This window comes from Sciurus carolinensis, chromosome 14 (genome assembly GCF_902686445.1).
Source record: "Sciurus carolinensis chromosome 14, mSciCar1.2, whole genome shotgun sequence".
NCBI lineage: Eukaryota > Metazoa > Chordata > Mammalia > Rodentia > Sciuridae > Sciurus > Sciurus carolinensis.
Genome location: NC_062226.1, coordinates 51,620,429 through 51,640,330, shown reverse-complemented (window position 1 = coordinate 51,640,330; position 19,902 = coordinate 51,620,429). Strand labels below are relative to the sequence as shown.

General features: G+C 34.9%; 1 protein-coding gene across 4 annotated transcripts in view; it reads left to right on the top strand.

The window, feature by feature from the left end:
- Dennd4c (DENN domain containing 4C) overlaps positions 1-19,902 on the top strand; it is a 130,586-nt gene that overhangs the window by 37,477 nt on the left and 73,207 nt on the right. For all 4 annotated transcript variants that reach the window (XM_047524120.1, XM_047524123.1, XM_047524121.1 and 1 more), the window contains 5 exons: positions 1,105-1,343; positions 2,471-2,537; positions 3,674-3,732; positions 5,049-5,193; positions 9,247-9,422. In XM_047524120.1, the coding sequence (XP_047380076.1) occupies positions 1,105-1,343; positions 2,471-2,537; positions 3,674-3,732; positions 5,049-5,193; positions 9,247-9,422 (686 nt within the window). The remainder of the gene's footprint in view (positions 1-1,104; positions 1,344-2,470; positions 2,538-3,673; positions 3,733-5,048; positions 5,194-9,246; positions 9,423-19,902) is intronic.

The window sequence follows — 19,902 nt, the reverse complement described above, 5'->3', positions numbered from 1 at the left end:
AGCAATTTAGTGAAACCCAGTCTCAAAATAAATAATAAAAATGACTTGGGATATAGCTCTGTGGTGTCAGAATGTCCCTGAGTTCAATCCCTACTACCACAAAACAAACAAAACGTCAGAAAGTAAGTATTGGTGAGAATATGGAGAAATTGGAACCCTTGAACAGTGCTAATGGGAATGTAAACTGGCTCTGCTGCTGTGGAAAACAGTTTGCCATTTCCTCTAAAGAATAAACATAGAATTATCATATAAGTGAACAGTTTCATTCCTAGGTATATACCCAAAGTAACTGAAAGTAGGGACTCAAAACTTGTACATCAGTGCTCATAGCAGCATTAATCACAATAGCCAAAATGTAGAAACAACCCTAATGTTTATAGTTGGATGGTTGGATAAACAAAATGAGGTATATATGCACAATAGAGTATTATTCAGCCTTAAAAAGGAGTAAAATTGGGATATATACTGCAACATAGAAGAACTTTGAAAACATGCTAAGTAAAATAATCCAGATACAAAAAGGACAAACACTATGTGATTCCACTTGTAGAAAATACTGTTAAAATAGGAAAATTCATAGATACAAAAACTAGAGTAGAGGTTACCAGGGAGTTGGTAAGGGAATGGCAAATTACTGTTAAGGGGTATAGAGTTTCCCTTTGGAGTGCTAAAAAAGTTCTGAAAATGGATAGTGGTAATGGTTGTATAACATTGTGAAGGTTAATTCCACTGAATTGTACACATAAAAATGATTGAAGGGTTAAATTTTGTTAGTATATTTTAGCCCAGTACAAAAAAATCACAAATGCAAGTTGAGTGAGGTCATTAGGGTACATTCTCTAGGGTAAGTGCTAAGTAAAACATTCACTGTGTGGTTAAAAATGAAAATGTAAGAATTTAACATCTACTTTTGTATATGCTTGAATGTATAATTACAGTGGAAAAAATTTAAAGGAATTTCCATCAAAATTTGGTTATCTCTGGGATAGGATTTTGAGTGAGATGTTTTTATATGCACTCCCAGCAAATATTTCTTATTTCATAAGAAAAAAAGATTAATTTTAAAAAATAAATTTGAATCTTATCACAATTCTGTTACTCTAGGTATATGGAGCTGCCATCCAGTTTTATGAACCTTATTCTCGGGAACTTCTTACAGAGAAACAGCTTATGCAGCTGGGCCTGTTGACTCCTGTGGAGAGAAAAATGATCTCTAAATCCATCAATTCAAACAAATGCATTTGTTTACTCTCACACTGGCCTTTTTTTGAAGCCTTTAGAAAGTTTCTTATGTTTATCTACAAACTTTCTGTGTCTGGACCACATCCTCTTCCTATTGAAAAGTATGTATAATGATTAGGTTGAAGTCTGATGGAAAATATGGATTTATATGAATATGTTTCATTGTTTATTTAACTTTAGCAGCAAAATTGAAAGGGGAGGAGAGTCACAGTCACCTTGCTTTTTACTTAACTCCCTTTTTTACCTGAGTCATTGACTGATTTAAAATTGAAGAGTGGCGGTAAGAATGGCCAAATATGAATCTTTCTGAGAATACATATAAGGAAGTAACTGACAAAAATTGTGTTGTGTGTGTTTTTCTACTCATTCTCTAATAACCAAGACACACACAAGGGCACCCTTTATACAAGTGGCCAATTTAAGTTCTAAGTATAAAATATTTCTAAACAGATGTAGAAATTAGTAAAGGTGAGTTAATTGATTTTTAATGTAAAATTCAGGTTTTAGCATCAGAATTCTTAATGATTTTCCTTTAATTTATGGTTCTTTTTGTCATGGAAATCTCTTGTAAGCAAGAAAAACAGATGTGGAGCTGTTCTTTTTTCACCCCCTAGTGCAGGGAATTGAATCCAGAGCTTCTTGAATGCTAGGCCAGTGTTCTACCACTGAGCTACATCCCCAGCCCTATGAAAACTATTTTTTAATTTATATTTTCCTGGTAATAATAGGAGATATTTATATGGACTTTGCATCAGAGACTATATTGTACATTTCAGAAGTTTAATGGACATTTACTTACATTAAGGAAATTCGTTTGGGTCTGGGGATGTAACTCAGGTTAGCATGCATGCCTAGCATGTGCAGAGTTCTGGGCTCAATCTCCAGTACACAGAAAAAGGAAAAAAAAATTTATTTGCATTATAAATTTTTGAATCCAGGGGTGCTCTACCACTGAATTACACCTCTACCTCTCCACTTTTTATTCTGAGATAAGGTCTTGCTAAGTTGTCCAGGCTGACCTTGAACCTCTGATCCTCCCACCTCAGTCTCTGAGTAGCTGGGATTACTTATAGGTGTGCACCACTATGCCTGGCCCCAAAATGTATTTCTTTAGCATAAATTGTAAATTAATGGCCTTGTCATATCTGGGATGGTGTATAGAGATATTTGATATTTGTTAAAATCTATGAAGAAGTAGTTATGATCTTTATTTCAAATTCTTTTCCAGGCACATTTCACATTTTATGCAAAACATCCCTTTTCCTTCACCACAAAGACCGAGAATCCTTGTACAGGTAATCTAAAGAAGTACATTTTGAGAGAGCTCTGTAAAGGCCATTCTGGTCATTGATCCCATGACCCTTTGAGTATAGAAGCAATATGTATTCTTAAAGTTCTTGAATTTTCATCATTTAATAGCTTTCCTGAACATTCTTTCTTAGGGCTTTTTTTAAGATCCTGAGTATGCAAATTGGAATAATTATAATTTTTGATTCATGACATTGTCATTATTGGTCCACACATGGCCTTTATGTAGCTAACTTTAAAATAATATAAAACCCCGAATTACAATTATGTTCCTAATTTTAGACTGATTGATAAATGTTAAAAATGAACTGACCCATGGTTGGAATGGGAACTGAAACAGGCTATAATAGTGCTTTTTTTATCTATCTATGCTCAAGACTGGTCTCTTTTTCTTTCCAATAAGTGGCTGACCTATGTAGGTATATAGCTTGTGACATATGCAACTTGTCATATGAGATCAGTATAGAAATGGACAGGTGTGTGTCCTGTCCATAGATGTTATTCCATGTATTATGTGCTCGAATGTGGAGCATGATCAGATTGCCTTACACGTTGCTAAAGATTTTGCTTCTCTATGTATATATTATCTTTATATATACATTATAATACATGTATAATTATAATATATATACATATTCATATGTACTCTATACTTATTATTTATATTGTCTTTTTCTGGCAATAGTAGTTTGCATATGGCACTTGAGTAGCAGTGGTCTGTAGAGGCAAGCTATTTAATATTTTTTCCCTACATATTTTAAACACATATATGTAGCATTAAGACAGATACTGTTGATTTTGAATGTATTTCAGTTCAACAAGTATTAATATACATGAAGCAAATACAAAGTGCTTGCCAGTTTGTTGAGTAAATAAATTTAAGTCTTTTATATGAAAGCAGTTATTCCAAATTTTTTTAACCAGTTAACTGAATTGAAACTCAAATTAACAATTTAGTTAAAAAGAGATAACATAATACCTCTGAATAAATACAGTTATCAGTTTATATTGTAGTATGTTTAAAAAAATATGTCTGTGTATTAAGCTATTTTCCATTTTACCCTTGATCTAAATATTTAGATTTCAAAATTGGTTTGGTTAATTTATTTTTCTTTTTTTCAAGCTGTCAGTCCATGATGCATTAGTATTATCACAGCCAGTTTCTACACCTTTACCACTAAGGTAATATTAATGGTATTTATTTATTTGTTTGTTTGTTTGTTTATTGAGGTGATAGGGATTGAACTGAATGCCTTGTGCACGCCAGCAGAGTGCTTTATTGCTGAGCTGCCCACCTCCAACCCAATTAATGGCATTTAAAATGATATATTTATTTACTTGAAGCAGAATACTTTAAAATATTTATGGGTTAGAATAACAAAGTTATGTGTTATCTTAAAAATAGGTAAGGATAGCTTTAATTTCTTTTAAGTATCAGCAGTTGAACTCAGAGACACTTCACCTCTAAGCTACATACCCAGCTCATTTTATTTTTTATTTTTGAGACAGGGTCTCCCTAAGTAGCTGAGAGTCTTGCTAGGGCTGTCTTTGAACTTATGATCCTCCTTCCTCAGGCTCCTGAGTCTGTGGAATTACAGGCATGTGCCCCTGCTCCTGGCTAACTTTAATATTTCTTGTCTTTGATACCTGGAAGGGTAGTGGTGATATTTTAAAATGGTAATACTTAAGAGAGTTACAAGATTAGATGTAGGAAATACTTTTTCCTTTCATCATCCATTCCCATATCCAATTCATAACTAAATGTTCAAAGTGAACAGATTTTAACATCCATTTGTTTCTCTTTGTATGCATCACTTGTCTGGGCTAGCATGATCTGAACTCCTTTATTATTAACTAATCTTTTTACTCTTGTCTTCGGTTCTTTATCTTCCCTGCAGCCAGTGTACCCTTTTGAGAATGATAATTTTGTCATTTCAGTTCAACCTAATCTCATGATATTTTTATCCCCTTGCCTTCTATTCAATACCTTGATTTTAACACTAGCTTTATTGATTTATATTTTGCTCCAGGGCCTTTGCATATGTCATCTTTCCCCATTCCCCCCATCCTGCCTCTCTCTCTCTCTGCCTCCATCCTTTTGTGTGTGTGTGTTATTGGAGACTGAACCCAGAGGTCCTTCACCACTGAGCCACCTTCCCATCCCCATCCCTTTCCATTATTTTGAGAAAAGGTCTCACTAAGTTGCTGAGACTAGCTTTGATCTTGAGATTCTCCTGCCCTAGCCTCCTGAGCTAATGGGATTACAGGCATGTGCAACTGCACCTAGCCTGGCCTATTTATTTATGTTTTTATTGGTGCATTCTAATTATATACAACAATGGGATTCATTGTGATATATTCATACTAGCATATAATTTGTTCAGTTTCAATTCCCAGTACTCCCTCCCCCGGCCTCTTAGGAAATGATTTAATAAGGAAATTTTAATATGTTTTAGCGAAGTAGTTCATAACCCTTTCTTTCTGTCTTTTTTTCCTAGTGGAGCCAACTTTAGTACCTTGCTGATGAATCTGGGTCCTGAGAATTGTGCAACACTGCTGCTCTTGGTTTTACTAGAGAGTAAGATTCTGCTGCATTCTCTTAGGCCAGCTGTGTTGACTGGGGTAGCTGAAGCTGTTGTAGCTGTAAGTAATAGCATTTTCCTTTTAGAATAAAATTGTTGGTAGAGAATTTGTACTCTATAGAGAAATTTCCTTCAAAGAAAGCAACTTTGAATATTAACCAGCCCAGTAATAGTTTAACGTAATCAGGTTGCAAAGAAAAATAGGAAGTATATAGGGGAGAATGGGGGGAAGGGAGAACGAATGGGAATGGGAAAGACAGCAGAATGAATTGGATGTAACTTTCCTATGTTCATATATGAATATGTGACCAGTGTAACTCCACATCAGGTACAACCCCAAGAAAGGGAAGTTGTACTCCACATGTGTATAATATGTCAAAATACACTCTACTACCATATATAACTAAAAAGAACAAATGTATAAAAAAATTTAAAATATAAAAAGAAAAAAAAAATAGGACGTATAGAGAAAACAAAGGTGGTTTATTTGAAGAAAAATGTCAATTTCTAACTTTTCATATTTTAAAATCTTTCAGTGAGAAACTGCTTGTTTGCATAATAATAAAACTTATAAATGATGTGAATATATTGAGAAACTGGCCAATTTCAGCTTAAATTATACAAATGAATTACATTGTTAGTATCCATTTTAATTTTTAATCCTTGTATCCAGTAATATATATAACTTGATTATGAATAGAATAATAAATAAATGCTCAGATCTTATGTAAAGCACAAATAAAAATTAAATCAAGTACACTGTTTAAATCTCTATGATGGCTTCTTATTGCATTTAGAAAGAAATCTGATCATGTAGGACTTCATAGGCCATAGTATAGAATTTTGGATATTGCATTTCTCTAACCCTGTATCCCATTTGTTATTTAATTTAAAGTAGTTGATTTTCCTCTCTTCCTTAGTCACTTAGAAGGGAAGGACTTAGTGTCTTGTTTACTCCTATATTTTTTGTACTTATTCCAGTTGCTTAGCATGGAGTAGGCACTCAGGAAATAAATACTTGTTAAAATAACTAGTGGAATATGTCTCCAAGAACTTAATTTGTTTTTTGTTTTGATTTTGCGGTTCTGGGGATTGAACCCAGGGCTTCTACTCACCCATGTTAGGCCAGGTACCTAACTAGCTACCACTGAGCTACCCTTCTGAGAACTTAATATGATCAGAGAAATGCCACTAGAACTGAAAATAATAATAACAACTGTATGATATGGCTATTCATTATTACTTTTCTAGGTTTCTACAGTTGCATGTGAAAACAATAGTTGTTGTAATGAAATGTTTGTTAATAAACTGACAGTATTAGCAAGTTCTCACTCAAATATTCTTTAAATGTTAGTGTTTATCCATACTCCTTTGTCAGACCCATTGTTGCCTAGGATGATCTCAGCAATACAGTGCATGAACAGATAAAAAAAGTGCACATTGAAAATAGTCATCTTAGGAAACTTGCAAGACTGTGTAAGGTTTATGTAGCTGATAGAGGAGACCTGTCTGAATTGTGTGCAAAACTATTGATAAATCAGAATTTGATGGTTAGGCAAGTTAACATTTAAGGAAGAAAAACTGAAAAAGGGTGAAGGTGACAATAATTGATCAAAAGGAAAATGATTTGAATATCAAAGAACATTAAAAAATTAATGGAAACACATAGCAAAGATAGATGAAACCATGAATGTTTTTTAAAAAGTCACTTTGTTTATGATGGTGTTGCAAAAGTGAAAGGTGAAGAGAAGGATGCCTTATGTTGTCATGTAGTTTTGTTCTAAGATTTCTTAGTTGCAGGTATAAATTATCTTTCGTCAAATGAAAGGTAGATTTCACTCAAGGGAATCTTAAGTTCTTGTAAGGTACTATGGGAACGACTCTTCCTCAGCAGTCTGATCTCATTTTCTGCTACTCTTCCCTTTGCTCTCTCTTGTCAACCACAAGAGCGGTTGCTACTTCTGGAGCAGTTCCCATCCTTCTGGCCTTGCCCTCGCTGTTCCTTGCTTTTAAAGAACTCTCCCTAGATATCTTGCCTTGGCTTAATAAGGGCCTTACCTGCTTTAGGTTTCAGCGTGGCTATCACTATGAGGCCTGTCCTCTTTTTCCTAATATGTCCTGCTTTCCCTCTCTCCTGCTTTGAACTCTAATCACTTTAATATGGCTATCATTTTGTTACATACTGTATATATTTTATCTTTTATGTCTTTTTCAGGGGGAGAGGTACTGGGGATTGAACCTAGGGCACGTAACCACTGTGCCAAATCCCCAGCCCTTTTTAATTTTTTTTTTTGAGACAGGGTCTCTCCAAGTTGCTTAGGGCCTCACTAAGTTGCTGAGGCTTGCCTGGAACTTGCAGTCATCCTGCCTCAACATCTAGAGTTGCTGGGATTATAGGTGTGTACCACTATACCTGACCTTTAAAATTTTTTCTTCTATTTCCTGTCACACCAGTTGTTGACAAACCATGTCCGAATACTGTTTACCAACTGTTTTTGCAAATAGTGGAGTTTTATTGGAACATAGACCATTTTTTACATTTTACCTAAGACTGTTTTCATGAACAGAAACAGTTAAGTAGTTGTGACAGAGACAATATGGCTTATAAGACCTAAAATATGTAGTACTTTTTTATATGAATAATTTTTTTTATAGAAAAAAGTAGATTAAAATCCTAGACTATGAGAATTAGACAATAGGGATCTTTGTTTTATTCACTACTATGGTCTCATCATGCAGAACAGTGTTTGCACTTATTAAGTACTCAAATATTTGTAGAGTAAATAATGATTGACGACAAAAATTCAAATCCTGAATAACCATCTATAATAACTGATAAAGATAATTAAGTGCTGTGGATATTTCTTTGGGGTATATGATGATGAGTAAGGGTGAAAATTAAACCAGGTCTTAAGAAAGCAAGGATTTTATAGAAGAGAAAAATTTTCATCATCAGTGATTAAAATTTGAATTTTAGCTGATTATTAAAATTTGTTTTAATTATCAAAAACATCTTCTTTATAGCACACATGATACAATTAAGGTTTACCTTTGAAAGTAAGATTGGAAAAGATTCTTGAGGAATGTATTTATATATATATATATATATATATATATATATATGTATGCATGTATGTATTTTTTTTTTAAGTTGGGACTTTATTTTGTTTATTATTTATATGTGGTGCTGAGTATTGAACCCAGTGCCTCACATCTGCCAGGCAAGCGCTCTACCACTGAGCTACAACTCCAGCCCAAGGAATGCATTTTTAATGACTTTTAAGATGTTACATTGCAGTGAAATTGGATCATTTTAAATGTTTATTCAGTCAGGAAATTCTTTGTTGAGATCATCAAGTGACTGTTACTATTCCCAAGAGAATCATTAATTTTTAAATATACTATTATTTTTTAATGTGGTCGAGATCAAAATCAGGGCCTCACACATGCTAAGTACATGCTCTACAATTGAGCTATACCTCCAGCCCTACGTGTGTGTGTGTGTGTATGTGTGTTTTAACTAGAGATTGAATACAGGGGTGCTTAACCACTGAGTCACATCCCCAGCCCTTTTAAGGTTTTTATTTTGAGATAGGGTTTTGCTAAATGGCTGAGAATGACCCTAAACTTGGAATCCTCCAAATAGTTGCAATTAGGGGTGCACCACCACACCCAACCCCTACATTAGTGTTTTTTAAATCCTTGGTGCTCTTCATTGGATTTTGATCAGAGATTGTTTGACATTTAATAGGTGGTTGAAAGGCATAAGCGTTAAAAACTTGTTTGTTTTTTGATTTTTTGGATAGTTTTATCTCTGCTTTGACTCCATAAAATTGGAATGTGGGTTTTATATAGGTATTAGAAGAATTAACATGCAAAGCCGTTAGCATTTTTATTGTGCTTATGATGGTTGTCATACTTAGAATTTTTAATCACATTGGCTTACAGTATTGCTTAGTGATATTTTATAGTCATTTAGTTTTGGAATGAAATTTAATGTTAAAAAAATAGACTTCACTGCTTTTCAATGGTCCCTTTTCAGTAATATTAGTTAATTATATAATTTTCATTGCAAATTTAAAATTTGATTAATTTTTTGTAACTTTTTCTCCAGATGATCTTTCCATTTCAGTGGCAATGCCCATATATTCCACTTTGTCCTCTTTCACTGGCCGGAGTGCTTAGTGCACCTTTACCATTTATAGTTGGAGTCGACTCAAGGTATTTTGATCTTCATGACCCACCACAAGATGTTGTTTGCATTGACTTGGATACGAACATGTTATATGTGTAAGTTGCTTCATTTTGTATTATCTCCCGTTTATATTTTTTACTATACATAGTTACAGCTCTTAGAAGACATATCGTAATATGCTGCTTTTGAAATCTGTTAATAAGTCTTCATGTTTAATATAGTCATTCTCAAACAGAGCAGGTAGTAGAATCTGGGAAATTTGTGTGGTTTACAAAAATGTTTAATATTAAAATACATTTGGTTATTTTAATAGTAGGCAGGAGATATTTAGGTTTATCAAAAGAATATGGATTTGAAAAAAGTTTAAACAGCATTTTCAGAGCTTAAGAGATGATATGCTTTCTAGATTTGATTAAAATGGGTTTACCTGTTTGAGGTAAAATTTAATCACAATTTAGGGTGAGAAACTATTTTCTTGGTTGTTAGGATTTGAATTTTATAAGGTTCTCTTCCTTACTGCATAGAAATTGGTATCAGAAATATCAGTAGTGGTATATAGGTTCAGAGCATAGCATACCACATTAATAAAAGATTTAGCTCTGGATAGATGCTTAAGGACTGGTCCCTAACTCCTTTCCCCCAAAGTGGGAAAGGGCAGGAAGTATTGGAAATTGTCTTTAATTTCTTCTAACTTCCTTAGGTCCTGTAGCACTTTAATTCTTTGCTCTTTGGGATTGATGATGAATAGATAAAAATCTTGGGTGAGCCCTGAGTAGTCACAACTGTGGAGTTGGTTGGGAAGATACCTGTATTTGAACCAAAAGAATATCTTCAGGAAGGAAGAAAACATTTGCTGTAACCTAAAGAAATAATTTTGAGGGCTGGAATTGTGACTCAGTAGTAGAGCACTTGCCTCACATACATGGGGCACTGGGTTTGATCCTCAGCACCACATAAATAAAATAAATAAAATAAAGGCATTTTTGTCCATGTGCAACTAAAAAAAATCATTTTGAAACAGATCTACCACTGTATTTTGAAATTATATAGCTGTAGCACCTTATTGGAGCTCCTTACTGGGTATATTTAGATTTGCTTACAATATGTTAAGTAATGACTATTTGTATGAATTAAATGTTTCTAATAGTACACATTTTGTTGTTCGTAAGCTGCTCTGAAAAACATATATTTCTGGTATGTATTATTGTGGTTCTTCTAGAAATGGCTATGAAATTGTAACTCAGATTTTTGCCTTTATTTATTATTCTGAATTAAAATATTACTGTAGAGGTTCCAAATATTGCCATTTTGAATAATTTGCGTTAATGAAAATAGTGTTTTCTAAAGTAAATTTAGACTGATGAGTTATAGAGAGCCAGGTGTGGTGGTGCACACCTACGATACCAGCAACTTGGGAGGCTGAGGCAAGAGGATCGCAAGTTCAAAGCTAGCCTCAGCAACTTAATGAGATCACATCTCAAAATAAAAAAAAGGGCTAGGGATGTGACTCATGGGTTAAGTGTCCCTGAATTCTATTCCTGGTGGGAAAAAAAAAAAATCATTGAGAATAATATAAATAATATGCATATATCTACCACCCAGACCAAGAAATAAAATATTACTAATTAATTTGAAACCCTAATTAATTTGTGATAGTCCTCCACAACCAAATCTTTCTCCCCTTTCTCAGAGGTAACCGTCATCTTGAATCTGGTGTTCATGTGATTCTCATGTGTTTCAAAAGCATTTTTTATATATGTATTAGTCTAAGTGAGATTTTGCTTGAAATGCTTTAAACCTTTTTAACATACAATAGTTTTCTATTTATCTCCTGCTTCTTGTCCTGGGGATTGAACCCAGGGGCACTTTACCACTGAACTATGTCCACAATCCTTTTTATTTTTATTTTGAGACTTGTTTAGGCTGGCTTCAAATTTGTGATTCTGCTTCCTCAGCCTCCTGAGTTCCCAATATTAATATTGATGGACATTTAGGTTTTATCTAGATCTTTGCAACTATCAATAGGGTTTGTTTGTTCATTTGTTTTTCCCTTTGTACCAGGAATTGAACTGAGAGCTTTGTGCATATTAGGCAAGCACTCTACCCTTGAGCTATATTCCAGCTCAACAATGTCATTTTGATTATTATGGTACATATCCTTAAGTACCAGTGTGAAAATTCCTCTGAAGCTTATCACGGGAAGAGCTGATTGGTTGGGTTGGTGGGGAATGAGTATCTTCAACTTAATAGTTAAAACCAAAATTTTCTCTCAAGTTTACCTTTTCTTCAGCAAATCAGATTCCTTTTTGTTATGGTCAGATTTTAATTTTTTTTTTTTTTTTTTTTTGCTAATTTGACAGTAATGATATTTTACGATGGATTTGATTCAAATTTCTTGGCTCAGTAGGAAAGTGAGCACTTAAATTTTTTTCTCCCTTTGGTATTCCTCTTATGAATTGAATATTCTCCCTTTTTGGTGCACTTTCTTATTGGGTTATATGTCTTTTTTGTGTGTGTGTGTGTGTGTGTGTGTATACTAGGCAGTTGCTTACCACTGAATTACATGCTCAGCCCCCACCCTTTTTATAAAATGAGACCGTCTTTCTGTGTTCTTCAGGCTGGCCTTGAACTCTTGGGCTCAAGTGTTGCTTCTGCTTCAGCCTCAGTTTCTCTTTGTGGATTATTGTTTTGTTTTTGGTGGTGCTAGGGATGGAACCCAGGACCCTATGAATACTAAGTACATACTGAATCATGGACTGTATCTACCCAGCCCTTATTTTTGGTTCTTGTATATAAAATGCTATGCCCTGGGGTCATGAAATATTATCCTACATATTCTTAAAGTTGTAGCATTGTTTAGGTTTTTAATTCAGCTAAACCTGATATTAGTGTATGATGTGACATAGAGATAGCATTGTTTTTTTTCTATAGATAAGCAATTGCCATACAGACTTTTATTGAATACTCAGTTCATTTGTTACCCATTGGTCTTCAGTGTCAATGATATTACCACTTTATTTCTGTGGACATGTTTCTGGATTTACTCTGTCTGTTTGATCTATTTTAGTTTCTTACCAGTATTATACTTACCTTAATGACCATAAAATTAAGTTGTCTAATCCATCATGGTGGTGCATACCTGTAACCTCAGATTAATAACAAATTGCTTAATAACAAATTTGAGGGAATTTCCTTTGACTTATAGATGATTGAGTTTTTCTTTTAATTATAAATAGGTATTTAGGTTTATAAATACTTTTTATAAAATCTTGAGATGAGTGTTAACATTTTCTCTTTTCTATTTCGTGTCATAGATTATGTCATATAGTCAGTTAGTAGTAAATAATTCTTTTGCATCCCTTTAATAAATATGATTATGATCTTATTGTTTCAAATCCAAGTAGATTAAATTTGCTAAGAATTTAAGATGATATCATTGATGTTTATAAATGATTGACCTGGTGTGTAGTCTTGGCTACAGGCCATGTTTGATACATAGCACTTTTTTCTTTTTTTTTTTCCTTCTGGAGATTAAACCCAGGGTGCTTTGCCACTGATCTATGTTCCCCTCCCTTTTTATTTTTCATTTTGAGACAGGGTCTCTCTAAATTGTCAAGGCTGTGTACTAACTGGTGATTCTTCTGCCTCAGCCTCCTGAGTACCTGGGATTACTGGTATGTGCCACTGGGACTAACCAGAGTTTACTATTTTAAAAATGCCAACTCAGTATAATTCTGGTCAGAACATGTAGTATATGTTATTGACTATTAATTTATTGAGGTTTATTTAAGAGAAAATATATGGTCAGTGTTTGTAAATATTTCAAAAGAATGAGTCCCTAGAAATAAACAAAAGACCAATAACTTAATAGAAAGTAAGCAAGGAGCTGGGTGCAGTGGCTCATACCTGTAATCCTAGCTACTGGGGAGTCTGGGCAGAATAAATGCCAAGTTTATGGTCAGTCTGGACAACTCAGCCAGAACATGTCTCAAAGTATAAGGTAAAGGGGTGGGTGCATGAAATATCTTAGTGGTAGAGTATTTGCCTAGCATGCAAAAAACTGTTGGTTCAAATCTAAAGATGACTGCTTTGGCAGTGAAGGGTACCCTGGCTCTCTGTATGAGTATTGGTTGTCTTTATTGATTTTGGTCAGAAAAATTCCTTGTATTGCAGCATCCTGTGAGCTGAGAGAATCCTTTGCTCAGTTTGGTCATATAGAAAATTGCCTGAACCTTTTGACAAAAAGACTGGATTTCACAGAGGTATGGGTTGAATTCAGTTTGTTTAAGAACTGCAGTCCAACAGGAAAATCATTTACAAAGTGAAGCTCCATGTTCAAGTTCAAAGACGAGAAATGTTGCAAGGCAATCAAACTTGTGATGAAGGCAAAGATTTCTGATTAAATAAACATAACCGAGAAAGAAAAAAAGCTATTGGTTTGACCCCTAGTGTCATTTAAAAATGGGGGAAAAAAAAGGAAAGAAAGAAGGGAAAGATTATGAGGTCTTTTTGTAGAAAAATATATAAAAAATGATTTGTGAACATCTCACCCATAATAGGAGAAATGCTATGCTACATTACCTCTGTACTTGGACACTGCTTTTATACTTTCAGATTGGAAAAAAAAAAAAATCCAAAATGAAATACTTAATAATACTTTATTAATTTAGATTATTTGGAGCATAAATATTTATGATCATTATGTCTTCCTGATTTATGGTTCCCTTAAGCAGTATGAAATGTCCTTCTTTATCCCTTCTGACTAACTTTGGCATGAAGTCCACTTTATCTGAAATAAGGATGAAAACCCCTTCTTTTTTACTGAGTCCATGAGTGTGGTAGGGTTTTTCCCTACCCTTTAGTCTGTGGATGTCCTTATCTATGAGATGAGTCTCTTGAAGGCAGCATATTGTTGGGTCTTTCTTTTTAATGCAATCTGCCAGTCTGTGTCTTTTGATTGATGAGTTTAGACCATTAATATTCTGGGTTATTATTGAGGTATGATTTGTATTCCCAGTTATTTGGGCTTATTTTTGGTTTTTAACTTGACTTCGTTTCTCCTTTGATTGGTTTTTCCTTTAGGGTAGTTCCTCCCTTTGCTGACCTACATTATTGTTTTTCATTTCTTCCTCATGGAATATTTTGTTGAGAATATTCTGTAGTACAGGCTTTCTATTTGTAAATTCTTTTAACTTTTGTTTATCATGGAAGGATTTTACTTCCATCTTCAAATCTGAATGTTAGTTTTGCTGGGTATAGGATTCTTGCTTGGCAACCATGTTCTTTCAGAGCTTGAAATATGTTGTTCCAGTCCCTTCTAGCTTTTAGAGTCTGGACTGAGAAATCTGCTGATATCTTTATTCGTTTCCCTCATATGTAATCTGATTCTTTCTTCTCACAGCCTTCAAAATCCTATCTTTATTTTGTATGTTAGGCATTTTCATTATAATGTGCCTTGGTGTGGATCTGTTGTGATTTTGTGCATTTGGTGTTCTGTAGGCCTCTTGTATTTGTTTTTCCATTTCATTCTTCAGGCTTGGGAAATTTTCTGCTATTATTTCATTGAATAGATTGTTCATTCCTTTGGTTTGTATCTCTGTGCCTTCCTCAATCCTGATAATTCTTAAATTTGGTCTTTTCATGATGTCCCATAGTTCTTGGAGATTCTGTTCATGATTTCTTACCATCTTCTGTGTTTCAGTCAGTCCAGCCAGGTCCTGGCTGTCTCAAAATGGCCGCAACCACGTGTAATCAATCCTGCAGGTACTGTGACAGTGGACTTCCAGGCAACATCAGTCAACTGGCGATCCACTGGCAGTCTGCGTCAGTCTGCTGGCTGCTGTTGGACGGGCAGATGAACCTTGGGCAATTGGGTGATGGGTAGGTGAAAAGCAGGAGATGGATAGGCAAGAGGCAGGCAAATGGATGATGATAGGCAACAATCAGTGAGCAATCTGCACTCAAAAAGTAGTCAGTATGCTGGCAGACTGCAGGTGATCACAGTAGACAAATGGGGTAAACAGCAGGGGATGGATAAGCAGAAAAAACTGCCTCACCGAGAAACAGATATCCTCTGCTTAAAACCCGAGTTATGGAGTGACAAGGAACGCAGCCTCCCTCTAGTCCACCATCTTGGATCTCCCATTTAGATTATTTGATATAGGCAGCCTTAGAGATATTGCAGGTGGGAATATATATGATCACAATGTCTGTGAAGATGTAGTTGATGATATTTGTCAAAATCACAAATGTATATATGTGTGATTTAGCACTTCTGCTTCTAGGAATGTATCAAAATGTTTTATTTCATGTGAAATGATTGTTGTATAAATTTACTTACTATAGCATTTGTTTAAACTAGAAAAAAAAAAAAAAAAGAGTTATCTTTGCTATGTTAAATGGTATGCCCGTATGATGGAACACTGCTCTGAACAGTATAAAATGAGTGAGGATGCTTTGTATGTTGGGAAAGATAACAAAAGATAAATTATTGAATAAAAAAAAATCAAGGTGTATAATTACAAATTTCAGTGTCCTGCTACTTGTGCAAAGAAACAAAGGTAGAGGATAAATATGTACTTATTTGCTAGCTTTGGAATGAAACATTTTAAATGTATACAAGAAATTGGTGATTATCTTTGGGATGGAAGGGAGCTGAGTAGATGGGGAACAAAGGTACGTTTATGTTTAAATTTTTTTTTTTCTTTACTAAGGTGGTTTACCACTGAGCTATATACTCAGCCCTTTTAAAGTTTTTTATATTGAGACAGGGTCTTTCTAAGTTGCCTAGGGTCTCACTAAATTGCTGAGGCTGGCCTCCAACTTGCAGCCCTCATGCTTCAGTCTTCTGAGTTGCTGGGTTTACAAACATGAGCCATCACTGAAGTGAGGTCATATTTTTAAAATGCCCAGTGTTATTTGGACTTTTGCATTATTTATTAAGGCTTTGTTATTAGGTGCACTTTAATTCAGAATTGCTCTATTTTTCAGTTAAATAATTTCTGTCATGTAGTTTAAAAAAAATGCCTGAAGCTCTTTGTGTTAGTCTGTAACAAATTATGTTTGTAACTTTTTCCATACTCTTAATTTCATACTTTCTCTATATATTATATAATTAATATTAAAAATCTGGTGTAACACAGGTACTATGGTGCAGACCTGTTGCATAGTTTCAGGTCTGTTTCCTAGGTCTTTGATCTATTTTGAATTACTTTTGTGCAGGGTAAGAGATAAGGATGTATGACTAATTCTTTTACATATGGATAACTAGTTTTCCTAGCACCATTTGTTAAAAGATGTCTTTTCTCCAATGTATGTTTTTGGCACCTTTGTCAAGGATCAGATGAAAAAACCAGGTTGTGGTGGCTCATACCTCTTAGCTGCTTGAGAGTCTAAGGCAGGAGAATCGCAAGTTTGAATCCAGCCTCAGCAACCTAGTGAGGCTCTGAACAACCTTGTGAGATCCTGTCTCAAAATAAAATAAAAAATAAATAAAAAAGGCTGGGGATGTTGTTTTTAGTGGTTAAGCATCCTTGGGTTCAGTCCCTAGTTACCACCCCCCTGGCTAAAATCAGATGATTGTAGCTGTATCGGTTTGTCTTTGTCTTCTGTTCTGTAATGTTGGTCTTTTGTATTTTGCAGTTTTTGTTACTATATTTCTGTAGTATAATTTGAAGTCGGGTATTGTGATGCCTCCAGCATTGCTTTTTTGGTTTAGAATTGCTTTCGCTATTCTGGGTCTTTTAGTCTACCAAATGAATTTTAGGACTGTTTTTTCTAGTCCTATGAAGAATGTCTTTGGTATTTTGGTGGGGATTGCATTGAATCTGTATATTGCTTTTGGTAGTATGGCCATTTTAACAATTTTAATTTTGCCTATCCACAAACATGGAAGGTCTTTCAGTCTTCTTATGTCTACTTCAGTTGCCTTTCCACAAACACGGGAAGTTTTCAGTAGTCTTCAATTTCTTACTTCAGTGTTCCATATTTTTCTTGTAAATGTCTTTCATCTCCTTGGCTAGATTTATTCCTAGGGATTTTATTTTCTTGTAAATAGAATGGTTTTTCTGATTTCTTTCTTAGCACATCATATTTTATATAGGAAAGCTGTTTATTTTTAAAATTTTTATTTTGGAACCTGCTGTTTGGCTAAGGTAGTTTATTAGCTGTGGAGGTCTTCTCTATCATGTCCCCTGTGGAGGAGAAAAGGGTTAACTGCCAGAGGAGGATGTTTGCAGTTTTCTATTACCCAAAAAACTTACCTAGCAGTGTGGAGATTCCTTAAAAGACTTGGAATGGAACTACCATTTGACCCAGCTGTCCCATTCCTTGGCCAAAGGACTTAAAATCAGCATACTTCAGTGATGCAGCCACATCAATGTTCATAGGTGCTCAATTCACAATAGCTAGATTGTGGAACCAACCTAGATACTCTTCAATTGATGAATGGATAAAGAAACTGTGGTATATATACACAATGGAATATTACTCAGCCATAAAGAAGAATAAAATTATGGCATTTGCAGGTAAACGGATGAAGTTGGAGAATATCATGCTAAGTGAGATAAGCCAATTCCAAAAAACCAAAGGCTGAATGATTTCTCTAAGTGGATGATGATATATAATGGGAGGTGGGAGGGAGGCGGGAGGGAGGAAAGAATGGGGGAAGGATGGATTGTATAGAGGAAAAAGAGGTGTGGGAGGGGTGGGGGGAGGAAAAATAACAAAATGAGACAGACATCATTACCCTATGTACATGTATGATTACACAAATGGTATGACTCCACTTCATGTACAACCAGAGAAACAAGTTGTACCCCATTTGTTTACAATGAATCAAAATAAATAAATTATTTTTAAAAAGACATAAAAAAAAAAAACGTATCTACTCAATAAACACACAAGAGTTAATACTTTTTGTATTAGACAGGGTGTGATGGGTCTGGCCATACCAGCTCTGGCCTCTTAAAACAACATGGAGTCGCCCAACTCTCCTTTATTTATAATATACAGGTAAATGGGGCAAGGAGCAGCTTCTGTGATGGACAGGATAGGGTGGAGTTAGGGAAGCTATCTGTTAGGGGAAAATTCCAGAAGGAGACAGGGAACCACTTCCACACCGTGCCAAATACTTCCTGGCAGTTCCTAAAAACCAGGTCTCTGCGTCCCATGGCTCAACCTAGTCTCTGATTCTGCTAATTAAGGATGGCTTCCCACAATTAGCTTTAGCAGTCTTTTGGTGAAATGTTTTTGATCAGCTAAGTATAGAACCATATCATCTGCAAATGGTGATAATTTACTTCCTTTTCTATTTTATCCCTTCTCTTGCTTAATTGCTCTAGCTAGAATTTCTAGTACTATATTAATAGTAGTGGTGAAAGTGAATATCCTTGTTCCAGATTTTAAAGGAAATGCTTTCAGTTTTTCCCTATTCATTATGTTGTTGACTTTGGGTTTGTCATCTATAGCCTTTATGATGTTGAGGTAGGTTCCATCTGTCATTAGTTTCTTATTTTTTTTAATCATGAAAGGGTTCTGAACTTTGTAAATGTAGTGCATTTGTATTATTGTATGTTCTTATGTATTTCCCTTATTTTTTATTTAATGTGTGTGGTGCTGGGGATTGAACTCAAGGTCTTGTGTATGTTAGCCTTCCATTCTCTCACTAATCTTCATCCCACTCTCCCTAAACATTTTAATATGGATATGTAATCTTAAAAGTTAATATTTGCTTTTCATTCAAGCAGTAAACTTAAGTAGGCTTTGTTTATTGCAGTGTTGAGGATTGCTTACAAGGCCTTATCCTAGGGAAACTCTAAACACTGAACTATATCCCCCCACTTCCCCACTTTTGAATAAACTTTAATTGGCAACATCCTTTCACTTTTTTTTTTTTTGGTACTGGGATTGAATCCAGGGGTGCTTAACCATTGAGCTACATCCTCAGCCCTTTTTTTGTATTTATTTAGAGACAGGGTCTCCCTGAGTTGCTTAGACCTTGGTGAGTTGCAGAGGCTGATTTTAAACCCATGGTTCTTCTGTTTCAGCCTCCTGAGCCACTGGGATTACCAGGTGTGTGTCATGTGCCCAGCCATCCTTTCACTCATATTGGTACAAAAACAACAATGAGTTTTATAATTGATGGTCCCTTAGATCAGATGAAATGCATTTTATCACTTCACAATAGCCCTTAAATGTCAGGTACATTATCGTCCTCATTTTGCAGATAAGAAAATTAATAATTGCCAGTTGTGATGGCTCACACCTGTAATCCCAGCTGTTGAGGAGGCTCTCGAATTCAAAACCAGCCCCAGCAAAAGCAAGGTGCTAAGCAATTTAGTGAGACTCTGTCCCTAAATAGGGCTGGGGATGTGACTCAGTGGTTAAGTGCCCCCAAGTTCAATCCCCAGTATACTCCCAACCCCAAAAAAAAGAAAATTAATAATTGAGTCGTACAAATCACACAGATGGTAAATGTTAGGATCAGGTTACAAATTGATGATTATATGAATAGTAACAACAGTTTGTAAGTTGGGAGGTTAAAAAGCACTAAAATATCAGAGGTTCATAAAACGA